Consider the following 19,930-nt stretch of genomic DNA (forward strand, 5'->3'; position numbering starts at 1 on the left):
TCTTACCTTATGTCATATTATGGCACCTCCATGTTTAAAAGCCATTTATAGAGCAGTAACTGCCTCTCTTTGGAATAGTTCTTGCTTGGGGCTGTTCATCCTTTCTCACTCACCGCCATCTTATAAATCTTCCTTCTTTATGACATGCCCCACAAGATAGCCATAAAAATATGCACTCAAGAAAATTACAGCAGTTATTTTTGACTACCAAATGAATTTATTTTTCACACTTTTTTCTTTCTTTTTTTAAGCTGTGGCCAATTTCTGACATCTTTCAAGCAACACTTTCACAATTCCTTCCCTGCCTGACCACCCCCAAATTTCACTCCTGAAATTCCTCAATGCAAAAAGAAGGGGGGTATTTGGTACGAAGTTGCAAGTGGGACAAGGGGAGGGGAGGGGGGTTAAATATGCTCTCTGTTCCTGTTTTTGAAAATGCAAATAAAATAAAATAAAGATGCTAAAAGAAGGAGGGTATATGAGTGAAGCTGTGTGAGATGCCAAGATGACGAGCCTCAGAGGCTTCCCACTAGCACACTGTAAGCTCGGCATCATGTTTTTTTATGGGGGGGGTGTCCTTTTAATAATAATCTGCTGGAGGACCAGCCAAAAATGCTTTGCCGTCTGATGGGGAACAGCAAATGGTTCCCCTCCCCTAACGTCAAAGAGCATATCACCCAAAGCTGGGCAAGTTATTTTGGCACCTATATGCAGAAAGATTCCAAAAAGCACCTCTCATGGGAGTAAAAGTACAATGACTACGTATTAAATGAAAAGCAATTTGCTGCCCTTTCTTGACACTCAAAATTAGCTGCCTGAGGCAACGGCTTCACTTAATGGTAGGGCTGCCATGTTTTGTTGCACCTTTTTGAAGGCATTGGATAAATAAATGGACAAAGAAGGCTAAATGCAGATGCCACGGAATACCAGTTCCAGGTGCAGAGAGCATTCTTACGCTCAGGAGGGGAGCTGATTTAGGAAGCTGCCTTTTGCCGAGTCAGTCCAGCGGTCTATTTCTAACTCAGGATTGCCTCTGAATACCAGCTAATGGGGATCACAAGTGGGGAGAGCCCTGCTGTGCTCAGGTCCTGCTTGGGGGCTTTCCATGGGGGCATCTGATTGGCCACTAGAACAGGATGCTGGACTAGATGGGCCACTGGCCTGATCCAGAAGGGTTCTTTTTATGTCCTTAAAAGGGGCCCTTTAAGAAGGGATTGTGTTGGAGCTGACTGAATAATCAGTTGGGATTTGGTTGGAAATGGCTATTTTATATTTCATATACTGTACCTAGTGTCACATTCACCTATGATAGTGCTGGAGTTGAAATAGTTAAACGGGTCACCCAATAAGAACCCAGGGGGGTGGAGTCAAGAGGGACTATAAAACCAGCTCTGGGGGGAAGTTCAGTTAGTTCAGTTGGGATTGGAGTGGGAGTTGAATTGCGGGGGAGTCTGTGGGTAGGTTGAGTTAGTGTAGCGGAAAATAAGCTGAGTCAGTAACAGTTAGTTGCTAGGGAGTTCAGTAGATAACTGAAGGGTGGAACTGGATGCAGGAAGAAGGCTGGTTTAGGGAGTATGAGCAGGTATAGGAAGGTATAGGCCGGTATAGGCACCAAGTGTTTATAATTGACTGAAGACCATCTATGAAACCACACACTTGTTAAACTGCAATAAATAAACAGAAGTTTTATGTTCCAATTTAACCCTGACTGGACTCAGTATTTTACCAGGTAGAGCCTGGTTGGCGGCAGTGGGAAATAAAGCGGTGGCACAGGGATCAATAGACCCTGAAACATCCGGGGACCCTGTGTGATCGGCACACCTAGTTGGAGTGGAAAACAGGTTTGTTGCGATCTCCTCTATATGCAAGGAGCTCAGTCAGGTGGACTGACACATTCAGAGAAACTGCGTCATCACCTGCGGCTTAAAACCGCCCAGAAGCATCTTTCCTGGTTGATTCCGCCAAATGTACCAACAGCCTTAATGCCTGCAACGAACGTAGATTCTGAAGTGCGTTGAGAGCCTTCAAGAGGTTTCGGGTCCCCTTGTGTGTGATCTAAAGACACTTCAGCCTGGCAACATTGCCACTTCTCTGCTTAGCTCCAAGCAAGGTTCGCCAGTCAATTACCCTCTCTCAGAAAGCCTTTGTGTGCCTGCATCTCTGTCTCCTTGGGTGTTTCTGTTGCTTCAGAACCGTGTGACAGAATAAAGGGGCAGCCTTGAGTCATCTTTCCGATGCAGTTAATCTCACAAGAGGGAAGAGCTGTGGCTCAATGGCAGAACATCTTCCTTGCATATGCAGAAGGTACCCAGGTTCAATCCCTGACAACATTCCAGGTAGGACTGGGAGAGATTCCTGCCTGAAACCCTAGAGGAGCTGCTGCCACTTAGTGCAGACAATATCGAGCTAGATAAACCAATGGTCAGGCTACTTGCACCTGCTTTGTCTACTCAATATGAAAACAGAATATGTGGACATGAGGTTTATTTTCCACTAGCAAGGATGTTATTTTGAGTGAGTAGCAAAATAACGAAGCCATATCACCAAGTGAAGAACCAGTTCTAGTTTTTCTACTCCACGGCGGCTAGCGCTTCAAGAGAGCAGGCAGGGGCCCAGAAAAAGGCTGCACGACAGAGGAGACCACAGAAGAGAAGATATTACTTAATTATTTTAAAAATAACTTTAGTAACTTTTCTCTCTCTCTTTTTTTAAAAAAGTGTCCCCGGATTCTTTGAAAAAAATCTGGTAACCTTACATAGAATTGTGCGGCCAAATTGTTATTTGAACTGGGGGCTTTGCATGAACATGTGAGACACTATCTTGAGTTTCTCTCTGCAGTTTCCTCTCGCCGCAGCTGGGGAAGTATGGCCAAATGAGCAGGCATGCCATAGATCAGGGCCCCACCTCTGCATGAGCAGGGGCAGTGGTGCTCATTGGGTGAAAGGTGTGGAGACCAACAGTAGGGGGAGCCAGACCCAACAGCAGGCAGAGCCACCCTCTGACTACTTGTAAGTAAAGAGTCAGGTGGGGAGGGGGAGCCTATCTGAAGGCAGACCAATATTAGAAGGGCTCTATTTGTACTAATGGACCCACAGGGGCATAAAATTGGACTTGCACATTGGCATCGTGTTTTCTTCCAAATAAAATGGGAGCTTTGCAGAAACAATTTTCTTTTTCTTTTTAAAAATACTGGTCATTTGAAGATTCCCTAATTTTCATAGCTGTCTCCCCCCTCAAATAATAATTTAAAGATGAAAATGTTTCAGCCGCAAAGGAATGTCCCCTCACTTCAATGAACACTACTGAATGGGCAAAAGTTTCATGTGTATCACATCCGAAGCAGAAGATGCTCTAAGATGCAGCATCACGTCTGCATTAGGTGTTTTGGACTTTGTCAGTGGTTTGGTGAACGCAGTTGCCAATTTGCTGGCTATTCGGATTGGAAAGTGGAAGTTGATAACGAGACAAGACAACTCCTTTTAGCAGAATTCACCATACTCCTAAACAGGCTTGCCCAACCCATTGCCCAAATATGTTTTTGGACTAAAATATCCACCAGTCCCATCCAACACAGACCTTCTGGGTGGGGCTGGTAGGAGTTGTAGTCCAAAACACCCAGAAGGTACCGGGTTGGGCAAGGGTGCCCTGAAATGACAAGGAAGCCCCCATTTCCTGCCTTGCTTGCAGAATCAGCCCCTCTTCTGCCTGTCATAAATTGCTTTGGCTATTTTGCTATGGAACTTTCAAATGCTTAAAGAAATCCAAAAACAAAAGGAAAATCCAACCACCTAAAAACAAAACACAGTGTAATAATAATAATAATAATAATAATAATGTTAAAACTATTTAGGGGTTCACACCCATGAGGAATCTGTTGTCTCATAATGGGAAGTCCACATTGGATTAAATCATCACATTTTTAAGAAAGAAAGAAAGAAAGAAAGAAAGAAAGAAAGAAAGAAAGAAAGAAAGAAAGAAAGAAAGAAATTTCTACCTGATAGGCTACTGTAATAGCACTAATCAAATGGCACAACATTTTCCCTTTTAATCAAAGGAAGCAGTGACAAATATTTGTTTACAATATCACAATAACATGATATTAAATTAATAGCAGGTTCATACAGCCCTGGGGATTTGGAGCCAAAACTAGTCTAAAAAGTACGTATTTTGCTTTGGCAATGATCCTTTATTTAAATCTGAGACTTCACATCGCTTACGAAGAGAGATATCATGTTAAAAAAAAACCAAATAAATCATTGGATGAGGTCGCCCTGACATAGATGTCATCAAGTGATGTACAATCAAAATAAATGTTCATTTTCTTTGTGTTTCTTAGCTATACAGTGTGAACTAAGCCATGTTCGACAATGTGCTGGTGACAAGATGGAGGAACACCAAATACTGGCTGCATTGAATCTAGAATGTATTGGATTCACTTATCCCCTCTTCTGGCTGTAGGAGCTGGACGTTCAGGGAGCAGGAGAAGAGAGGGGAGAGCTTCTATTTTGAATGGCAGTTGCTTCCATCAAGGAAGCAACACTAGAAACTGCTTCTGAAGGGTTGTGAAGGGGATTAAAGGGGCATGGGTATATGTATGATGGTCTTAAACAGGCTTAATGGGTGTTCTCTTGACCTAGGGAATCTCTTCTGCAAACTGGGATAATTATTTTAAACTATGGGTAGCCAACACGGTGCCCTCCAGATGCTGTCAGACTACATTTCCCATCAGCCCCAACAAACGAGGCCAATGGCTAGGGATGATGGGAGATGTAGTCCTACATCATCTAGAGGGTACCATATTGACTACCTTTTTTTTTTACACTTATATCCCCACTTTCCTCCAGGGAGTTCAGTCCACTTTTTTATTTTTGCACAGAGCCAGGTTAGTCTGAGAGATGTTGGGCTGGACCAGGGTCACACAGTGAGCTTTGTAGGTGGAGAAATATTTGAACTTGGTTCTCTGCAACTTTGTCCCCCAGATGCTATTGGACTCGAACTCCCATTGCCACTGGCCATTGGTTATGCTGGCTGGGACTCCTGGGAGTTGGAGTCCTGCACTGCCCGGAGAGCCACAGGCTTCCTATCTGGTTACTATGCTGTACCACACTGCAGGTACTGTGCCATAATAGGGAATGCAAACTTGAGTTAAGGGATATTTGGGGAGGCCGGTGTGGAGCACATGGAGGTCATTCCACACAGGCATGCTGATGGCAGTTCTGCCATGCATGCCTCCAATCTCCCCTACTTGTGCTTACATTCCCTATTCAGGAATAATCCCTGAACAGGGCTTCTACAACGAGGATTTCCGAGGAGGTCCCAGGACTCATTTAGACAAGGGCTGTTGCACAGCAGGAGAGCATCTGCCCCAGGTTCAGTCTCCAGTGGCCTCTCCAGGCCGGGAATGTCGCCTTCCTGAAAGCCTGGACAGCTGCTTGACAGTCAGTGTAGACTATAGTGAGCTAGATGGACCAAGGGTCCAACTTGGGAGAAGGAAGCTTCCTATGATCCTAGGATTCCTGGGAAAGAACAACAGTTGGTGCTAGATATGTATTTATTGGGTGGATCAGGGATAGCCAACAACAGTGCCCTCCAGATATTCTCTGACAATGACGCCCACCATTCTCTATTGTTTGTGAGGGTGAAATGCTTGCTTGAGGCTAGAAAGGCCAGCCTGTTTTTGGAAGAGTGACACCCTTTTCCCCACTCACTAGTCTCTCTCTCTCTCTCTCTCTCTCTCTCACTGCACCCTGCCGCTGCTGCAACGCTTTGCCCTCCTCTTCTGTTGCCCAGTTCTGAATAAACTGCTCACAAAAGCAACAGACTTATTCACAGACAGTTGGCGCTTCTGCTGTCCTCGTCCGGTGATATTTACACTGTTTAATGTACATGAGCAAAACAGTTGATGGGTGGGAAGTAGGGGGCAGTGAGGGAGCTGCCAGCTGACCCCCTAGTGCTGGTACTCCTAATGGAGAATTGGGGGTTTTCTTTTGTTTTAATCAACTTATTTTAAAAGACCTTAAATGCCCATTGTTACTGTTAGCTGGTTTCCTCCCCCCTCATCACCACACAGCCCTCTTTGATTTCATCTGCTTCTCTTTCAAACAAATCATTATTATTTTCAAAAGAACCTTTTTTCGATTCTTCTTTTCATCACCATATATAAAAATAGCTATTGGAATTATTTTTTAAAAAAATGAAAGGAAACATGAAAATGGAAGTGGCTTCTCTGTAGGATAAGGAGGCAGTCCACAGGGTTCCTGCACACATCGTTTGCTCCTTCCATGGAAGAGAGATGCAGGGAGCTCCCGCAGCCCAAAGGAGTCCCATAGGCATTTCACAGAGTCTTTCCGCCCATCTCAATTCTCAATGGACTTTGGGGAGGGGGAGATCTTTCCCCTTCCTCTCACCTCCTGACAACGGTCACATCAGAGGGGCTCCTCATCCTTTCTTCCATAACCTTACGACTGCTTCGACTACTTGTACTGAGGTAGGTCACCAGCCTAGAGAGAAAACACGCTACATTCTAAGGCTTCAGATATGAGGTCTATAACCAGCCGTGCCGCCACCGGTGACCTAAAGAGCAACTGTCAGATTCAGATAAGACATCTCCACAAGGAAAGAAGCTGGCAACCCGAGAAGCTCAGCCCGCAGCATCAAGTGCTTTGAGGCTTGGCAGGAGATGTCCACCTTTTAGCAAACAGGTCTGGTTCACATGGACACTTTTGATAGCATGTGTGCTAAAACTGGAACGGTACAGGATTTAGGAACAAGCCTGCTGCATCATGCCAAAGACCCATCTAGTCCAGCATCCTGTTCTCACAGTGGCCAACCAGATTGGCAACACCCCAATTCTGTCCCCACCAACCCCCCAAAAACGACACACACACACCTGTGCAGTGTTCCACATTTCAGGTGAGAAATGGTGAGCGCTAAACCTTTGCATGTATATAGTCTCCTGCTCAAATTCTAGCACCTGCATTTAAAAGTATCTCAAACCAGAGGGCTCCTCTCTGCCTGCAATCTCCAGGAGTTGCTGCCAGACAGGGCAGAGCGGGCTTGGCTTGATGGGCTTGAAGGGAGAAACTACAGCTCATCCCAAGCATGTATGGGGAGGACCATAGCTCAATGGCAGAGCCCTTGCCTTGCATGCAGAAGGTCCCTGGTTCAATCCCCAGCACCTCCAGTTTCACTTGGGAGAGACTCCCTGTCTGAAACCCTGGAGAGTCCCTGCCTGTCATTGTGGACAATGCTGGGCTGGATGAGCCAATGGGTCTGGCTTGGTATGAGGCATGTCCCTATGTTACCTGGAAGCAGATTCCACTGAAACAATACTGAAACAATATTTAAGGGCAGTAGTTTAGTGGAAGGGCATCTAATTTGCATGCAGAAGGTCCCAGGTTCAATCCCAGGCCTTTCCAGGTAGGGTTGGAAGGCACCTGTGTCAAACCCCAGAAAACTGCTGCCAGTCAGTGTTGACAAAGCTGAGCAAGACGGATCAATGGTCTGACTTGGTATACGGTAGCTCTTTCTATTTCTATGTTTTACAGGCCCTTCGTTCAGTTGCAGAGCCCTTGTTACACAGGCAAGAAGCCCCACTTTCAACCTTGGAGCATCTCAACACCATGAAGGATCTCTGGTACCAGGAGAAAGACTCTTCTTCACCTGAGACCCTGAGGAGTTGCTCCAAGGCAAAGGAAAAGGGTCATGGCTCAGAGGTGGAGCATCTCCTTTGCATGCAGAAGGTTCCAGGTTTAATTCCTAGCACCCCCAGGTAGGTCTGGGAGTGACCTCTGTCTGAAAAACTGGAGAGCCAATGCCAGTCAGTTGAGAAATACTGGGATAGATGGATCACTGGTCATACTCGGCATAAGGCATGTGAAGAACTGGACGCTGGGAGTGTGGATTCCACTGAACAGCCTTATGCACAAAGTGATAGGACTGTCCTCTCTGTGATGAAATCATTTGCACATGCAATCATCACGTGATGTTTTCAATCCTCACTTGATATTCCAGTCGTCAAGTATGCACAGATGTAGTGAACCAGCTCTGAGTGATAAAACTGGAAAGGGAGCAGCTCTTCAGTAGTAACCCGTGACCAGTAAGTAGTAAGTAGTCGCTTACGGGCAAAAGTTTCATCTTTAGGTGACCGGTGGCCCTGCCTTTTTTTTTTTTGCTACAACCCTAACAATCTTTAAAGTTCCTTTTAAAAAAACAACAACCAAACAAACATGATATAAAAACAACTCTTGACACAGTAAACCTCTACACAAGTTAACTAGCAACTTGCCTAAAAGTCAAGTTTATAACACTAAGGGGGGGGGGGAGATGTCATCGACAACCACTACTGGGGACGAATCCATGCCTGCTCATCGTCATTCCTCTTTTGGAGTCTCGGGGCTGAGCGAAGGAAGAGAGGCGAAGGAGGGCGAGGTGGTCTGACGACACAACAACATGGTTCTTCTACAAAAAAGCTTCTTGAGGTAGAACATTGCTTTCAAGGTTTTGGAAGTGCTTTACATTGGAACGATGGTGACAATAAAGGAATACTTTAAAATAAAAAAATAATAAAAAGGTAACCAACAACCAACATGATAGACATGGAGTATGAACTTCTGAGGTAGTACCACAGCTTGTACTGACCAAGTGCTACTCTACTTTGCTTTGAAAACAAAAGGAAGACACAAGATACTTTGCTTCTTCCCAAAAGACATTCAATTCCGGTTGAGGTAGGTTCTGAATTTACTCGAGATGTTAGTCCAAGTATTTTCTTTTTCTTTCTTTTTTTCAGCAGACCTTCTTGTAGGCCTGGGTTTTTTTTATTTTCTCCTTTTTCTTTTTTTTTTGACACACTCGCTTTGCCTTTAAAATAGTTCGTCGGCAACAAAACATCCTGAGAATTAGAGACAGAGAGACTTGAAACACGTCCGACAAAAATGTCGTCAAATGCACCGAGAAGTTTGGCCAACCAACCGAGCACCTGAACGGTTTTTTTTTCCTCCCAGAGCCGGGTTTAGAGGGGAGGGCCCCGTTCCAATCTGTTATCTCGACACATTTAACAATGGCAGATCTGTGGGAGGAGAGTCATCCTAAAGCTGCCAACTGAACGTTGGTGAACCAAGACGACAAGAGGTTCCCATCTCGGTGTCTTATGGAGTTGACCAAGGAAGGCGCCTTGAGAAGCCACAGTAGCTGTAGAGCGAACAGCTGGGATCCACGTGGGAAGGAATGTACTAGGAGGCCTGAGACAAGTCAGGAAGAAAAAACTTCATGGAGCTTCCGCAAGGCTGCCTACCGATATATATATATATATATTTATATATATATATGTAATAAAAAAATTAAGAAACATATCGCAGAAATCTTAAAATTGACCTGAGATTGATGAGTCGGTTTAAGGACATCGCCAGGGGTGGGGTGGGGGGTAGGGAGTTGGTGGCTGGCGAGGTCCCGTTAAGAGTCTTCAAAGTCTTGGCAATTATCCTTCATTGGTTGGAGCTTGGTTCAAAGCTGGCTCATCTTGGCTGGCATTGAGGAGGGGCCTGCTGGGGGCCCCCAAGTGTGGGGGCTGGAAGAGGGTGTCGCTCTCCTCTTCGATGATGCTGAAGTCATCCGGTGGAAGCATGGACGTCTGGGTTTCGTCATGTGAGGTAGGAGGAATATGGTCCAGCTGGGAAAAGGGAGTGAAAAAATGGCTATTTGAATGCCCAAGGAGAAGATCAGTGTAGGCAATACTGAGCTAGACTGTAGCTTCCTATGAAACTAATGGACACTATCAAAGGCCGTGGCTCAGTGGTAGGGCACCTGTTCTGCATGCAGAAGGCCCCACATTCCATCCCTGGCCTCTACAGGAAGTGCCCCTGACTGAAATCCCAGAGAAGTCAAATGATGGGCGGAGCTAGAGGCAAAAGTGGGCGGAGCCCAGAGTGCCAATTTTACTTTGGTACAGCAGCCTAGCTTTTCTATACATGCTCACACGCCTCGCTCGAGCCTGGAGAGGGTTCCAAGGGCCAGGCTAAAAGGTGTGGAGGGCCGCATTTGCTCCCTAGCCCAGAAGTTTACCGCTGCTGTTTGAAGGTGTGGCAAACAAACAGAAGCCGCCCCCCCCCCCCGTGTCCCTTCCTTACCACAATCTCCTTGTTGTGTTGATCAGGCGGGGGAGGCGAAGCTGGGAAGAGTCTTTCCAGTTCATTCATATCCAGCTGCTTCCCGTTCGCATCTGGGTTGTCCCTGTCCCTCTGAGCAGATCCGTTTGAGGTAAGGCCTGCAGCATTCCTCTGGCTTCTTGGGACCTGTGGGGTTGACAGCTGCTCCTGGACATCTTTGCACACCAGCAGCCTGTGGAGATGAGTGAAAGAAGAAGAAGAACAATAAAAACCCTCTCTAGCAATGTAAGGTAAAGGTAAAGGGATCCCTGACCATTAGGTCCAGTCGTGACCGACTCTGGGGTTGCGCGCTCATCTCGCATTATTGGCCGAGGGAGCCGGCGTACAGCTTCCAGGTCATGTGGCCAGCATGACAAAGCCGCTTCTGGCGAACCAGAGCAGTGCACGGAAACGCCGTTTACCTTCCCGCTGTAGCGGTTCCTATTTATCTACTTGCATTTTGACGTGCTTTCGAACTGCTAGGTTGGCAGGAGCTGGGACCAAGCAACGGGAGCTCACCCCGTCACAGGGATTCGAACCGCCGACCTTCTGATCAGCCAGCCCTAGGCTCAGTGGTTTAACCACAGCGCCACCTCTAGCAATGTACCATCATATAAACAGGAAGTCGCCACACTGGAAGTCCATGAGAAGGGCAGAGGCACTGGGTAAAGTGTCTGTTTCGCACGTAACAACTCCCAGGATCAATTCATGGTTGCCTCCAGGTAGTCTTCGGGGTTTCAGGCAAAATAATTCCCCAGTCCTGCCTGGAAAGCCCAGGGAGTGAGCCTGAGACCTTGTAAGAGGTGCCCTCTAGCCCTGAGCTACAGACCTTCCAAAACTGAGTTTCGTCCTCTCCCTACACACAACATGGTTCTAGCAGAGTGCTAAGGACATCATATGAATGGGATGCTTATAGATGTAGACTTTGTTTGGATAAATATATTGACATTCGGAAGGTGTCCATACAGAATATAGGAGGTTATTAATAACCATTTATGTATTAGGACAATAACATTACTCATAAATCTATATAATAATGTATAGAAAAGTAACTGTTTGTAGTTACTGTATCATATTTTATCTTTCTTACTGTATTTTTTGCACTTCTCTTCTCCCTCTTTTTTTCTTTACTTTCTATATTATTTTAATAAAATACTAATAATAACAAAAAAGCGATGATGGGTGTTGCAGAACTATGTTTTATCTCTCTGCCTCCACCCCAACCCCAGGTTCCGAGTTCTCCTTCCAAACTCCCTCACTGCAAAGCTTAGTGGGGCAACCCAAACATGCAAACCTCCCCAGGTGATTTATAATGTGTGGGGACCTGGGAATTTCATAATGTGAGACTCCCAAGGCAGTAAATTCTATGCCTAAGGCATCTCCCATCAAGTGCCTGCAGATGTCTTGGACCACAACTCCCATCATCCCTGACCACCAGACACGCCGACTAGGGCTGATGGGAGTTGTAGTCCAACAATATCTAGAGGGCACCGGACTGGGGGAGGTTGGCCTTAGAAAGAATGCTTGTCCTGCTGCTCTGGAACATGAAAGCAGCCCACCCACTCCAAACGCAGCCAGTGGAGAGAGCCATACCTTCCTCGGTACCCAAACATGAGGAAGAGGACACAGAAGATGATGCAGGTGACTCCAATGTGGATTCCAATGATTATCCCAGTGGCCGACGTCTTATTGGTTTGCCCGTCCTTCATGCAGTTGCACGGTGGGTTCAGCCCTGGGATGAAAAGGAAAGGTGTAAATGGAAGGCAGGGCTCCATTAGGCATGGGAAGTTGTCAGTACTGGACTGTCTAGGGTGGCTGGTGTTAGCCCTCTGCGTTAGAGAGAGAGAGAGAGAGAGAGAGAGAATCTCTCCCAGCCATTGGAGATTGAACCAGGGACCTTCTGCACACAAAGGAGATGCTCTATCAGTCAGTTAAAGCTCTCCCCCTAAAAATAATTAAGATGCTAGTCCTTACAGTTCTATAAAAAAAACCCCTGAATTAAATAGGAAGCTGCATTATACTGAGTCCAACCAAAGATCCATCAAGATCAGTAGTGACCACATTGACCAGCAAGGGCTCTCCAGAGATTCAGGCTGGAGTCTTTCCCAGCCCTACCTTGGGGATGGAACCAGGGACCTTCTGCATGCAATGCAGGTGCTCTACCAGTGAGCAATGGCCCCCTTCATTCTATGCAAGCTGCCAAATGCTGGACCCCATCTTTTGCAACAGCCACCCTGCAGAGTGAGGGCCTCTGAGCCAGAGGGGGGGGGATCTGGAACTCCGGTGGATTGGGCCTCTTGCAAAGGCTTTGGACCCAGAAGGAGGACAAAAACATAGAATGGAGAAATGAGTTGAGGCAGTTGAGAGAGAGAGAGAGAGAGAGAGAGAGAGAGAAGCGCAAGTACCGTAGCAGGCTTGGCAAATGGAAGGTGTGGGAAGGGAACAGTCAGGGACACAGAGAGGAGCAAAACTGGTGAGTAGGGAGGAGTAGTTTAAACATGGCCAGGAAAAGTCAGGCTCCTATCAGTGGGTAGGAGGTGAAGCACAGCAAAGGGCTAGGGCCCAGCCATTTGGGCCCTTTGTTTTTTCACAACGGAAAGTGGCTCAATGGAGAACGCTCCAGCCAAGCTCCCTGGCAACCAATGGGTCAGCTGATGGGAGCTGTAGTCCACAACATCTGGAGGGCACCAGGTTGGCAATAGCTGCAGCACTCTGATAAAAAGGTATCACTCCATGGGGCAGGAGAGAGGAGGAAGGAAGGATAGCCTGCTGTTATAGAGCCTTCTGCTCCACCTAGTGATTTGCAAGCTCCACATTTTTTTTCCTGCCGCTGTCAGTAAGGTATAGATGAAAGGGAAAGCGGCTCTCACTTTCAACTCCAGCAATGTCCCCCTCCCACTTCGTTGTAATGGCATGACTAATGGTGTCGCTAAACCAATTCCAGACCAGAAAGAAAGAAAGAAAGAAAGAAAGAAAGAAAGAAAGAAAGAAAGAAAGAAAGAAAGAAAGTTTTGTCAGGGATCCGTTGCAATTTTCAGTTGAGATTAACAGTTACTGTGAAAAAGAAAAAAAAGAAACAGCAAATAGGAACCTGATCACAAGGAGGATGAGTAAGATGGTTCTCAAACATAAACCACTTTTAGAAGATGTGTCCCAAAACAAAAGCAGCGATTGAAGAGAGTCACACAGGTATGTATGCTTGGGTAAAACATCTAAACATCTATTTTTTATTTATTTTATTAATAATAATTAAACCTATTAGCATCCCACCCCCCAAAAAAGTAACTCAAAGTGGCTTGCAAACTTGCATCACAGCAGCAATGTGGAGAAACTTTCAACATGCCGATCTCCCTCTCTGTGTGTCTCTCTGTAAAACAGCTTTCTTTTCTCATCAAACCCCCTCAGCCAAAGCCTCCCCAACTGTCTTCAAAGACCATCTCCCTCAAGGCTGCTCAGGGCCGCTTGCCCACTCACCTGTCCTTTCGACAGTCTCTCGAAGGGACACAAAGCGAACAGTGGCATTCCCATCACCATGCTGGTTGTAGGCGAGGAGCTTTACTTCGTAGACTACTGATGGGTCTGGAAGAAAAAGGAAAGAAGAGATGTCGACCTGTGACTAAATGTGGCTAGACCTGCTGTGCTCGCTTGCATTTAAGGCAGGTTGGGGGAGCCTTTTTACAGCCAGAGGGCCACCTTCCCACTCGGGCAGCATTCCAAGGGCCACATGCCAGCAAGAGGCTGGTCCAGAGGCAAAGGTGGACCGGGTACCAGATGTAAATGTTACCTTTAGTACAGGAGGCTAGTTTCTACAAACGCTTGTAAGCTTCCATCCAGTGAATCAGGAGCTCAAAAATGCTCAAGGAGGATATGAAGCAGGGCTGGTGCAGAATGGGGAGAGGGATGTGGTCCCAAAGGCTAGATAGAGAGGCTGGGAGGGCCACCTGGGAGCATCTAAGATGCTCCCAGGTGAGAGCTGGGAGGGTACAACCTTTTCCATATGGGACAAAACTTAAGATACACCTGTGAGACAGGACTTCACATTCTTTTATCCTTTCCCTTCTCTTTCTTTCCTTCTTTGGTTTATTATGTTTTGTTTAGGTTAGCTTTTTTATTGTATTATGAAAAGTCTTCATCAAATTTTATTACTGACGGTGCAAAAAGAAAGGGTCCTCACTAAGGAAGGCAAGTCAGATGTTGGCAGCCCTGATTGGTGGTGAGGAACAGGGAACTGGGGAATGCGATACTGACAGGAGTGGAGAAGGAAGAGGTGGGTTTGGCAAGTCCAGTGGGCCTTCGTTTAATCTATTAATTAAACGTATATTCTATACTTCCCTCCTTCCCCAAGGAACCCTGAGGCGCAGGGTTCTAACATTTTCTCAGCAGCACTAGGGAATAGGTGCCAAGTTCTGGACTGAAAAATCCGGGATCAGCAGCGCCGCAGCACCGGAAGTCACTTCTACGCACTTCCGGACAGGCGTAGAAGCAATTTCCGATGCCGCTGTGCCCATTTCCAAAATGTCCGCAGCACCAGAAGTCGCTTCTACGCATTTTGTAAATGGGCACAGCGGCATCGGAAGTCGCTTCTACGCATGTCCGGAAGTGCGTAGAAGCGACTTCCGGTGCCAGCGCGGCATCAGAAGAACATGGCCGCCGGCAGTAGCTACGTAATCTGGGGGAATACGGGGTATTTTGCCATTCGGGACACCTGCGGGAAATGGTAAGAAAATACAGGGGTTTCCCGGGGAAAACGGGGTACTTGACAGCTATGCACTAGGGACTAGTTGTTTGACCCCTTGTGTCTTTTATGTTATCACACTCTCTTTGTATTTTATGAGAATCCGTATTCTGTTACGCATTCTTGATTACATATTTATCTAACTGTTTTGACGCTTGCTTTGCACAGCTATTATGCTACGCATTGACGCATTCGTTCTATGTCGCAAACCACCTTGTAGCCTTTTGACAAAGGGCAGTACATAAATTTAACGAATAATTGTAATAATGGAAATGACGCTCACCAAGCTGACTAATGTTGCAGGATGTGATGTTGCTGGCCAAAAACATGGGCCCGGTAAAGTGGGGAAGGTGGACTTTGCGGTAGTAGAGCTTGAACCCTTCGTGCTGGCCCAGTTTGATGGAGGGTTCCCACGTGGCCTGGATGGTGGTGCTGTTGAGGACTTTGATGAAGAGAGATGGCGTGGCCGGCACTGGAACAAAGCCACAGAAAGAGATAAAGTTGGTTTTGCCCTTTGATTCCTTTTTTACCCCTTTGGTTCCCCTTCCCTTGGATTCCTTATAAGCCGAACGAGCCACTCTCAAAGCCCCTTGTGCATTGGTTTTTAAAAAAGATGAAGGCTGAGGCTGATGGGAGTTGTAGTTCAAAAATCTGGAGGGTACCAGTTTGAAGACGGCTACATAAATCAACCATTGGCCTTGTGACGTTTCTTACTGTAGTAAGCCATGGTTTATTCTGAACCAGTGACCCTCAAATGTGGGGAGCGGCCGTCAAAATGGTGTTTGGGACATACTATGGAGCTCAAAGGGGTTTTCTAAACACAGGGGCATTTCCAGCAAAGAGACTGACCTGTAAATCAAACCGGGACAGAGGGGCTGAGCTAATGGTTAACCGCACCTGCTCATCCATGACGGGAGATGGAGCTTAAGGTCTAACCTTTTGTTCCATGGAAGCAAAGTTGTTGTTTTTCAAAACACATGCTTTAGAGCTTTGTGTGGTGGGATGGTGTTGAGCATCGAAGAGGTATATGTAATTTATTAGAGTGCGACAAGACCTGCAGCCCTTAACTCACAGGAAACGCAGTGGCCTGACTTCTCAAAACTCCAGAAAAACATGAACTTTATGAGGCAGAAAGCTACTGCCTTGAACTGCAAGGTTTTAGGTCAAGGTTTTTAAAGGGTTTAAGCCTTGTCAATCTCTCCGCTTGAAAAAGGAGGAGGCCAGGTTAATGGGCGGTTCTATCCTAGAATGCTGAGCGAAGGGATCTGGAAAGATGGGGCCATTGCTGGGTGCCAACCATCTCAAGGGTTTTGTGGGCCCTTTGCTCAAGTCATCTACAGCTGGCAGGGCTTCTGTGCAACCCTTGCATAACAAAGGTCAAACTCTGTTGGCTTTTATGCCATTATAGGAATTTTTAGTACTTTGGTTTTACGAGGTCTTGTTGTTACTGCAGGTTTATTGTTGTGTTTGTGTATGTTTGGATCATATATTGTAAGCCGAGGGATCCTTTGGGGGCTGTGTGGCCTGACTGAAATGCCAAAAGAAAAAGAAAAAGCAAATAACAAAAATGTCACAAGCTGCTGCTGCTGCTACAGTAGCTTAACAATGTGGCAGCTATTTTGCATCCTATTGACATCCGTGACCTCCCCACAACAACCCTGTGAAGTAGGTTGGACTGAGACACACCAAGTGGGGATCCCAGGTCCTTGTCCAACACAGTAACCACTACATTGCACCGGCTCTCTATAATATAATAGATTGTATGTTGCTATTAATAAAAAAAAAACCTTGGGCCACTTAAACAAAAATTAGCAGATTACAGTGGTACCTCGGTTTGCAAACGCAATCCGTTCTGCGGAGACGTTTACTCGCCGAAGTATTCGCTCGCCGAAGGCACGCTTTTGCGCATGCGCAAAGCGCCGATAGAGCGCTTCTGCGCGTGCGCGAACTGCACAGATCGCGTCTGCGCATCCAACGCCGCGGAACCCGGATGTAAATACTTCCGGGTCCACGGTGTTTGTAAACGGAGGTTTTCGTAAAGGGAGGTAGTCGTAAACCGAGGTTCCACTGTACTTTAGAAAAGGGAAATGAATAATAAACACATCAGAAATTGACATGAATTTAGCATGCGAAATTGATAGAAATCATGGAAATAAACTGAACCATGGGACGAGCTAGTCACACATGAAAATGCTTTATACCAAATCAGACCATAGACCAGGCATCCCCAGACTTCAGCCCTCCAGATGTTTTGGACTACAATTCCCATCATCCCTGACCACTGGTCCTGTTAGCTAGGGATCATGGGAGTTGTAGGCCAAAACATCTGGAGGGCCGCAGTTTGGGGATGCCTGCCATAGACCCATCTTGCTAAATGCTGTCTGCTCTGACATGCAGGAGATCCCTGAGAGCTCAGGCAGGGGGGGGGCGGGTTCCTGGTCTTGCTCCTAAGGGGTTTTTATCGAGAGGTGTCTCGGATTGGACCTGGGACCTTCCATATGCAAATTGGGTCCTCTGCCACTGATCTGCGTTCCCTCCTACAGCCTAGCAGGATGATGAGCTTGAACTTCCATTTCTCTTCGGCCCTTTTATCCATCCTTACCTTCTCCTAGCGTGCTCACCACCACGACGTCAGAGGCCTTGCTTGCCCCCCGAGAGGTATAAGCCTTTATGTAGAAGCTGTAGCTCATGGAGGGCTCCAAGTCAGTCACAAGCTGCTGGAATGTATTTTTGCTGACAGCTTCCTGGTACTCCATCTCCACAGGGTCTGAAATGCAAGGGGAAGGCGTAAGAACATAAGCGGAGCCTGCAGGATCAGGCCGAGCAGAATCTAGATCAGCATCCTGTTCTCACAGATGTCTCTGGGAAGCCAGGAAGCAAGACTTTTGTCTATACTTATATTTTATTGAAGAATTTCAGTGGGCAAATAAAGTGAAAGAAATGAAAATGTGCTTGGAACTGGAATACAATCCGATATATAAGTAATGTTATTATTACAAAGCGTATACAATCATTAACACGCCTCTATAATTTTTATAAATGCATTACAAATATCATGATAAATTAGCCATGCACGATCAGCTTCTTCTTTTATTTTGACAAAGTAATAATTATAAATAAATAAGAATAAGAATGTGCACCCCACCACCAAGACTGTTCCATTGTAACTATCCAACCTCCCAAAATTTCAACACCTCTTGCGATGGTTTGACCCCTTTCCATTTTAACAGTACATATTCTACAAACACCCTCCACATCTCCTCAAAATCATTTCTCCTGCACATTCCCCATCTTACCTTAATGGCACATGTTAATTTATCATTAATAGCTATACCCCACACCTCTTTATACCATTCTTCCATTTTATATTCTGCTTGCCCCTTCCACTTCCTACCTAGCTACAATAATTTGTGCAGCTGTCAATAAAGCACGATCAGCTTCTAAAAGCAATCTGTTCATAGGTCGCAAGACTCTTATTCTATCCACTGATCAAAGCAAGCATGGTTTCTATTTCAGATATTGGGAAAGCAAGACTTGTGATTCCCAGCGACTTTCCTTCAGGGCAGACTGCCTTTTTGACATCTCTGAAATCCGTCTGGATTTCCTCCTGCCATCCAGCCACCCAGATCCCGAGCATAAGAGAACTCTCCTCTCCATCTGGCACTGTTTGCAGCTCTCAAAAATCTAGCTACAGAGAGTGAGGCCATGTTCCAGTCGTAGCTTGCCAGTCCCAGGATGTGGCACGATGGCAGAGGTGTGCCGGATGCCACTCTGTTCACCATCAAGAGCTTGGCTCTGCTTGCTCCCTTGCTTCCTGCGTCACCAAACAAGGCATCCTGGCGGTTCCAAGCCACAGACCTAGTCTCTTCCCAGGAGACAAGCGATCCAGGAAGGTCACCTCTTGCCAGGGCCTGTGGTGAATCTCAAGATCTGGGAAGCTTGTCGTGGAGGGAAAGTCTCCATCTGAGCTCCCAGAATGCTGGACTGTTGTCTTCTGCTTGGAGGGAGTCACTGTGTCACAGGCTGTGGGGTGCTGGACCTCGCCACTAGATGTCAGGGCATGTCTACACTACAATCATGGGTATTTATTTATTTACTTACTTTATTTCCTTTCTCTCTCTCCCCCCCCCCCCCCCACTTCCCACCCTTCGCAATGTCAGCTTACAAATGATGCCAGCGTGATAAAAATAAGATAGGCACAGGAGAGCCAGTGTTCAGTGGTTATTAGAGTGTCAGAGTAGGACCTGGGAGATCGGGAGTCGAATCCTCACTCAGCCATGAACCCTGGGTCAATCAGTCACTTGCAAACCCACCCTACTTCACAGGGTTATTGGGAGGAGGGGGAAGAGGAGGAGGAGGAGAACCATTTGTCCTACCTCTTTGGGGGAAAGGCAGGATATAAATGTAATAAATAAAACAATGCACACCCGCCCCTGAAACGTAAATGGGTGACCTTAAACCAGTCACCCAACTCCTGGGCCTAACCTATTTCATAGTGTTGCTGTGGGGATTTAATGGGTCCACTCTGAGGACGGCTGGCACTGGCTACAACCCAGTATGATTATATTGATTATTTGTTTATTTATTATAATTATTGCATTTACAACTTTTTCTCCAAGTAGCTCGCGGTGGCATGCATGGTTCTGCCCCTCCTCATCCATGCCCCACAACAACCCTGTGAGGTAGGTTTGGCTGAGAGGCAGTGACTGGCCCAAGGTCACGCAGTGAGCTTAATAGACGAGTGGAGATTTGAACCCTGCTCTCCCAGTTCACAGTCCCACACTCTGAACGATTACTTCGCATTTTTAACACTATTGCTAAAACTGTGAGCTGCATTGAGCTCAATATTGTTGTTGGAAAAGAGACATGCAAATATTAAACTAAACCACAGCCCTGCATCCTGCCCCGTGAGAATTTCACTGACATTTTACTTCCCCTTTGACAATTTTTGAAGGCAATTGGCAGCTTCCAAGGAGGAGCAATTCCAAAGAGCATCTGTTTGCCCATTGTTCCAACCTGGAGGTCCCTACAGTTACCGTAGGTGGAAAGTGTG

At 46.4% G+C, this 19,930-nt stretch overlaps 1 protein-coding gene across 1 annotated transcript in view; it reads right to left on the reverse strand.

Annotated features, from left to right (window-relative positions):
* Window positions 1-9,475: 9,475 nt before the first annotated feature.
* IGDCC3 (immunoglobulin superfamily DCC subclass member 3) overlaps window positions 9,476-19,930 on the reverse strand; it is a 104,230-nt gene continuing 93,775 nt past the window's right edge. Inside the window, exons 9-14 of the mRNA XM_035131707.2 lie at window positions 17,480-17,644; window positions 15,161-15,349; window positions 13,617-13,721; window positions 11,736-11,874; window positions 10,125-10,335; window positions 9,476-9,667 (exon numbers count right to left, since the gene is read on the reverse strand). Coding sequence (XP_034987598.2) covers window positions 9,476-9,667; window positions 10,125-10,335; window positions 11,736-11,874; window positions 13,617-13,721; window positions 15,161-15,349; window positions 17,480-17,644 — 1,001 coding nt within the window. The remainder of the gene's footprint in view (window positions 9,668-10,124; window positions 10,336-11,735; window positions 11,875-13,616; window positions 13,722-15,160; window positions 15,350-17,479; window positions 17,645-19,930) is intronic.

This window comes from Zootoca vivipara, chromosome 14 (genome assembly GCF_963506605.1).
Source record: "Zootoca vivipara chromosome 14, rZooViv1.1, whole genome shotgun sequence".
Classification (NCBI taxonomy): domain Eukaryota; kingdom Metazoa; phylum Chordata; class Lepidosauria; order Squamata; family Lacertidae; genus Zootoca; species Zootoca vivipara.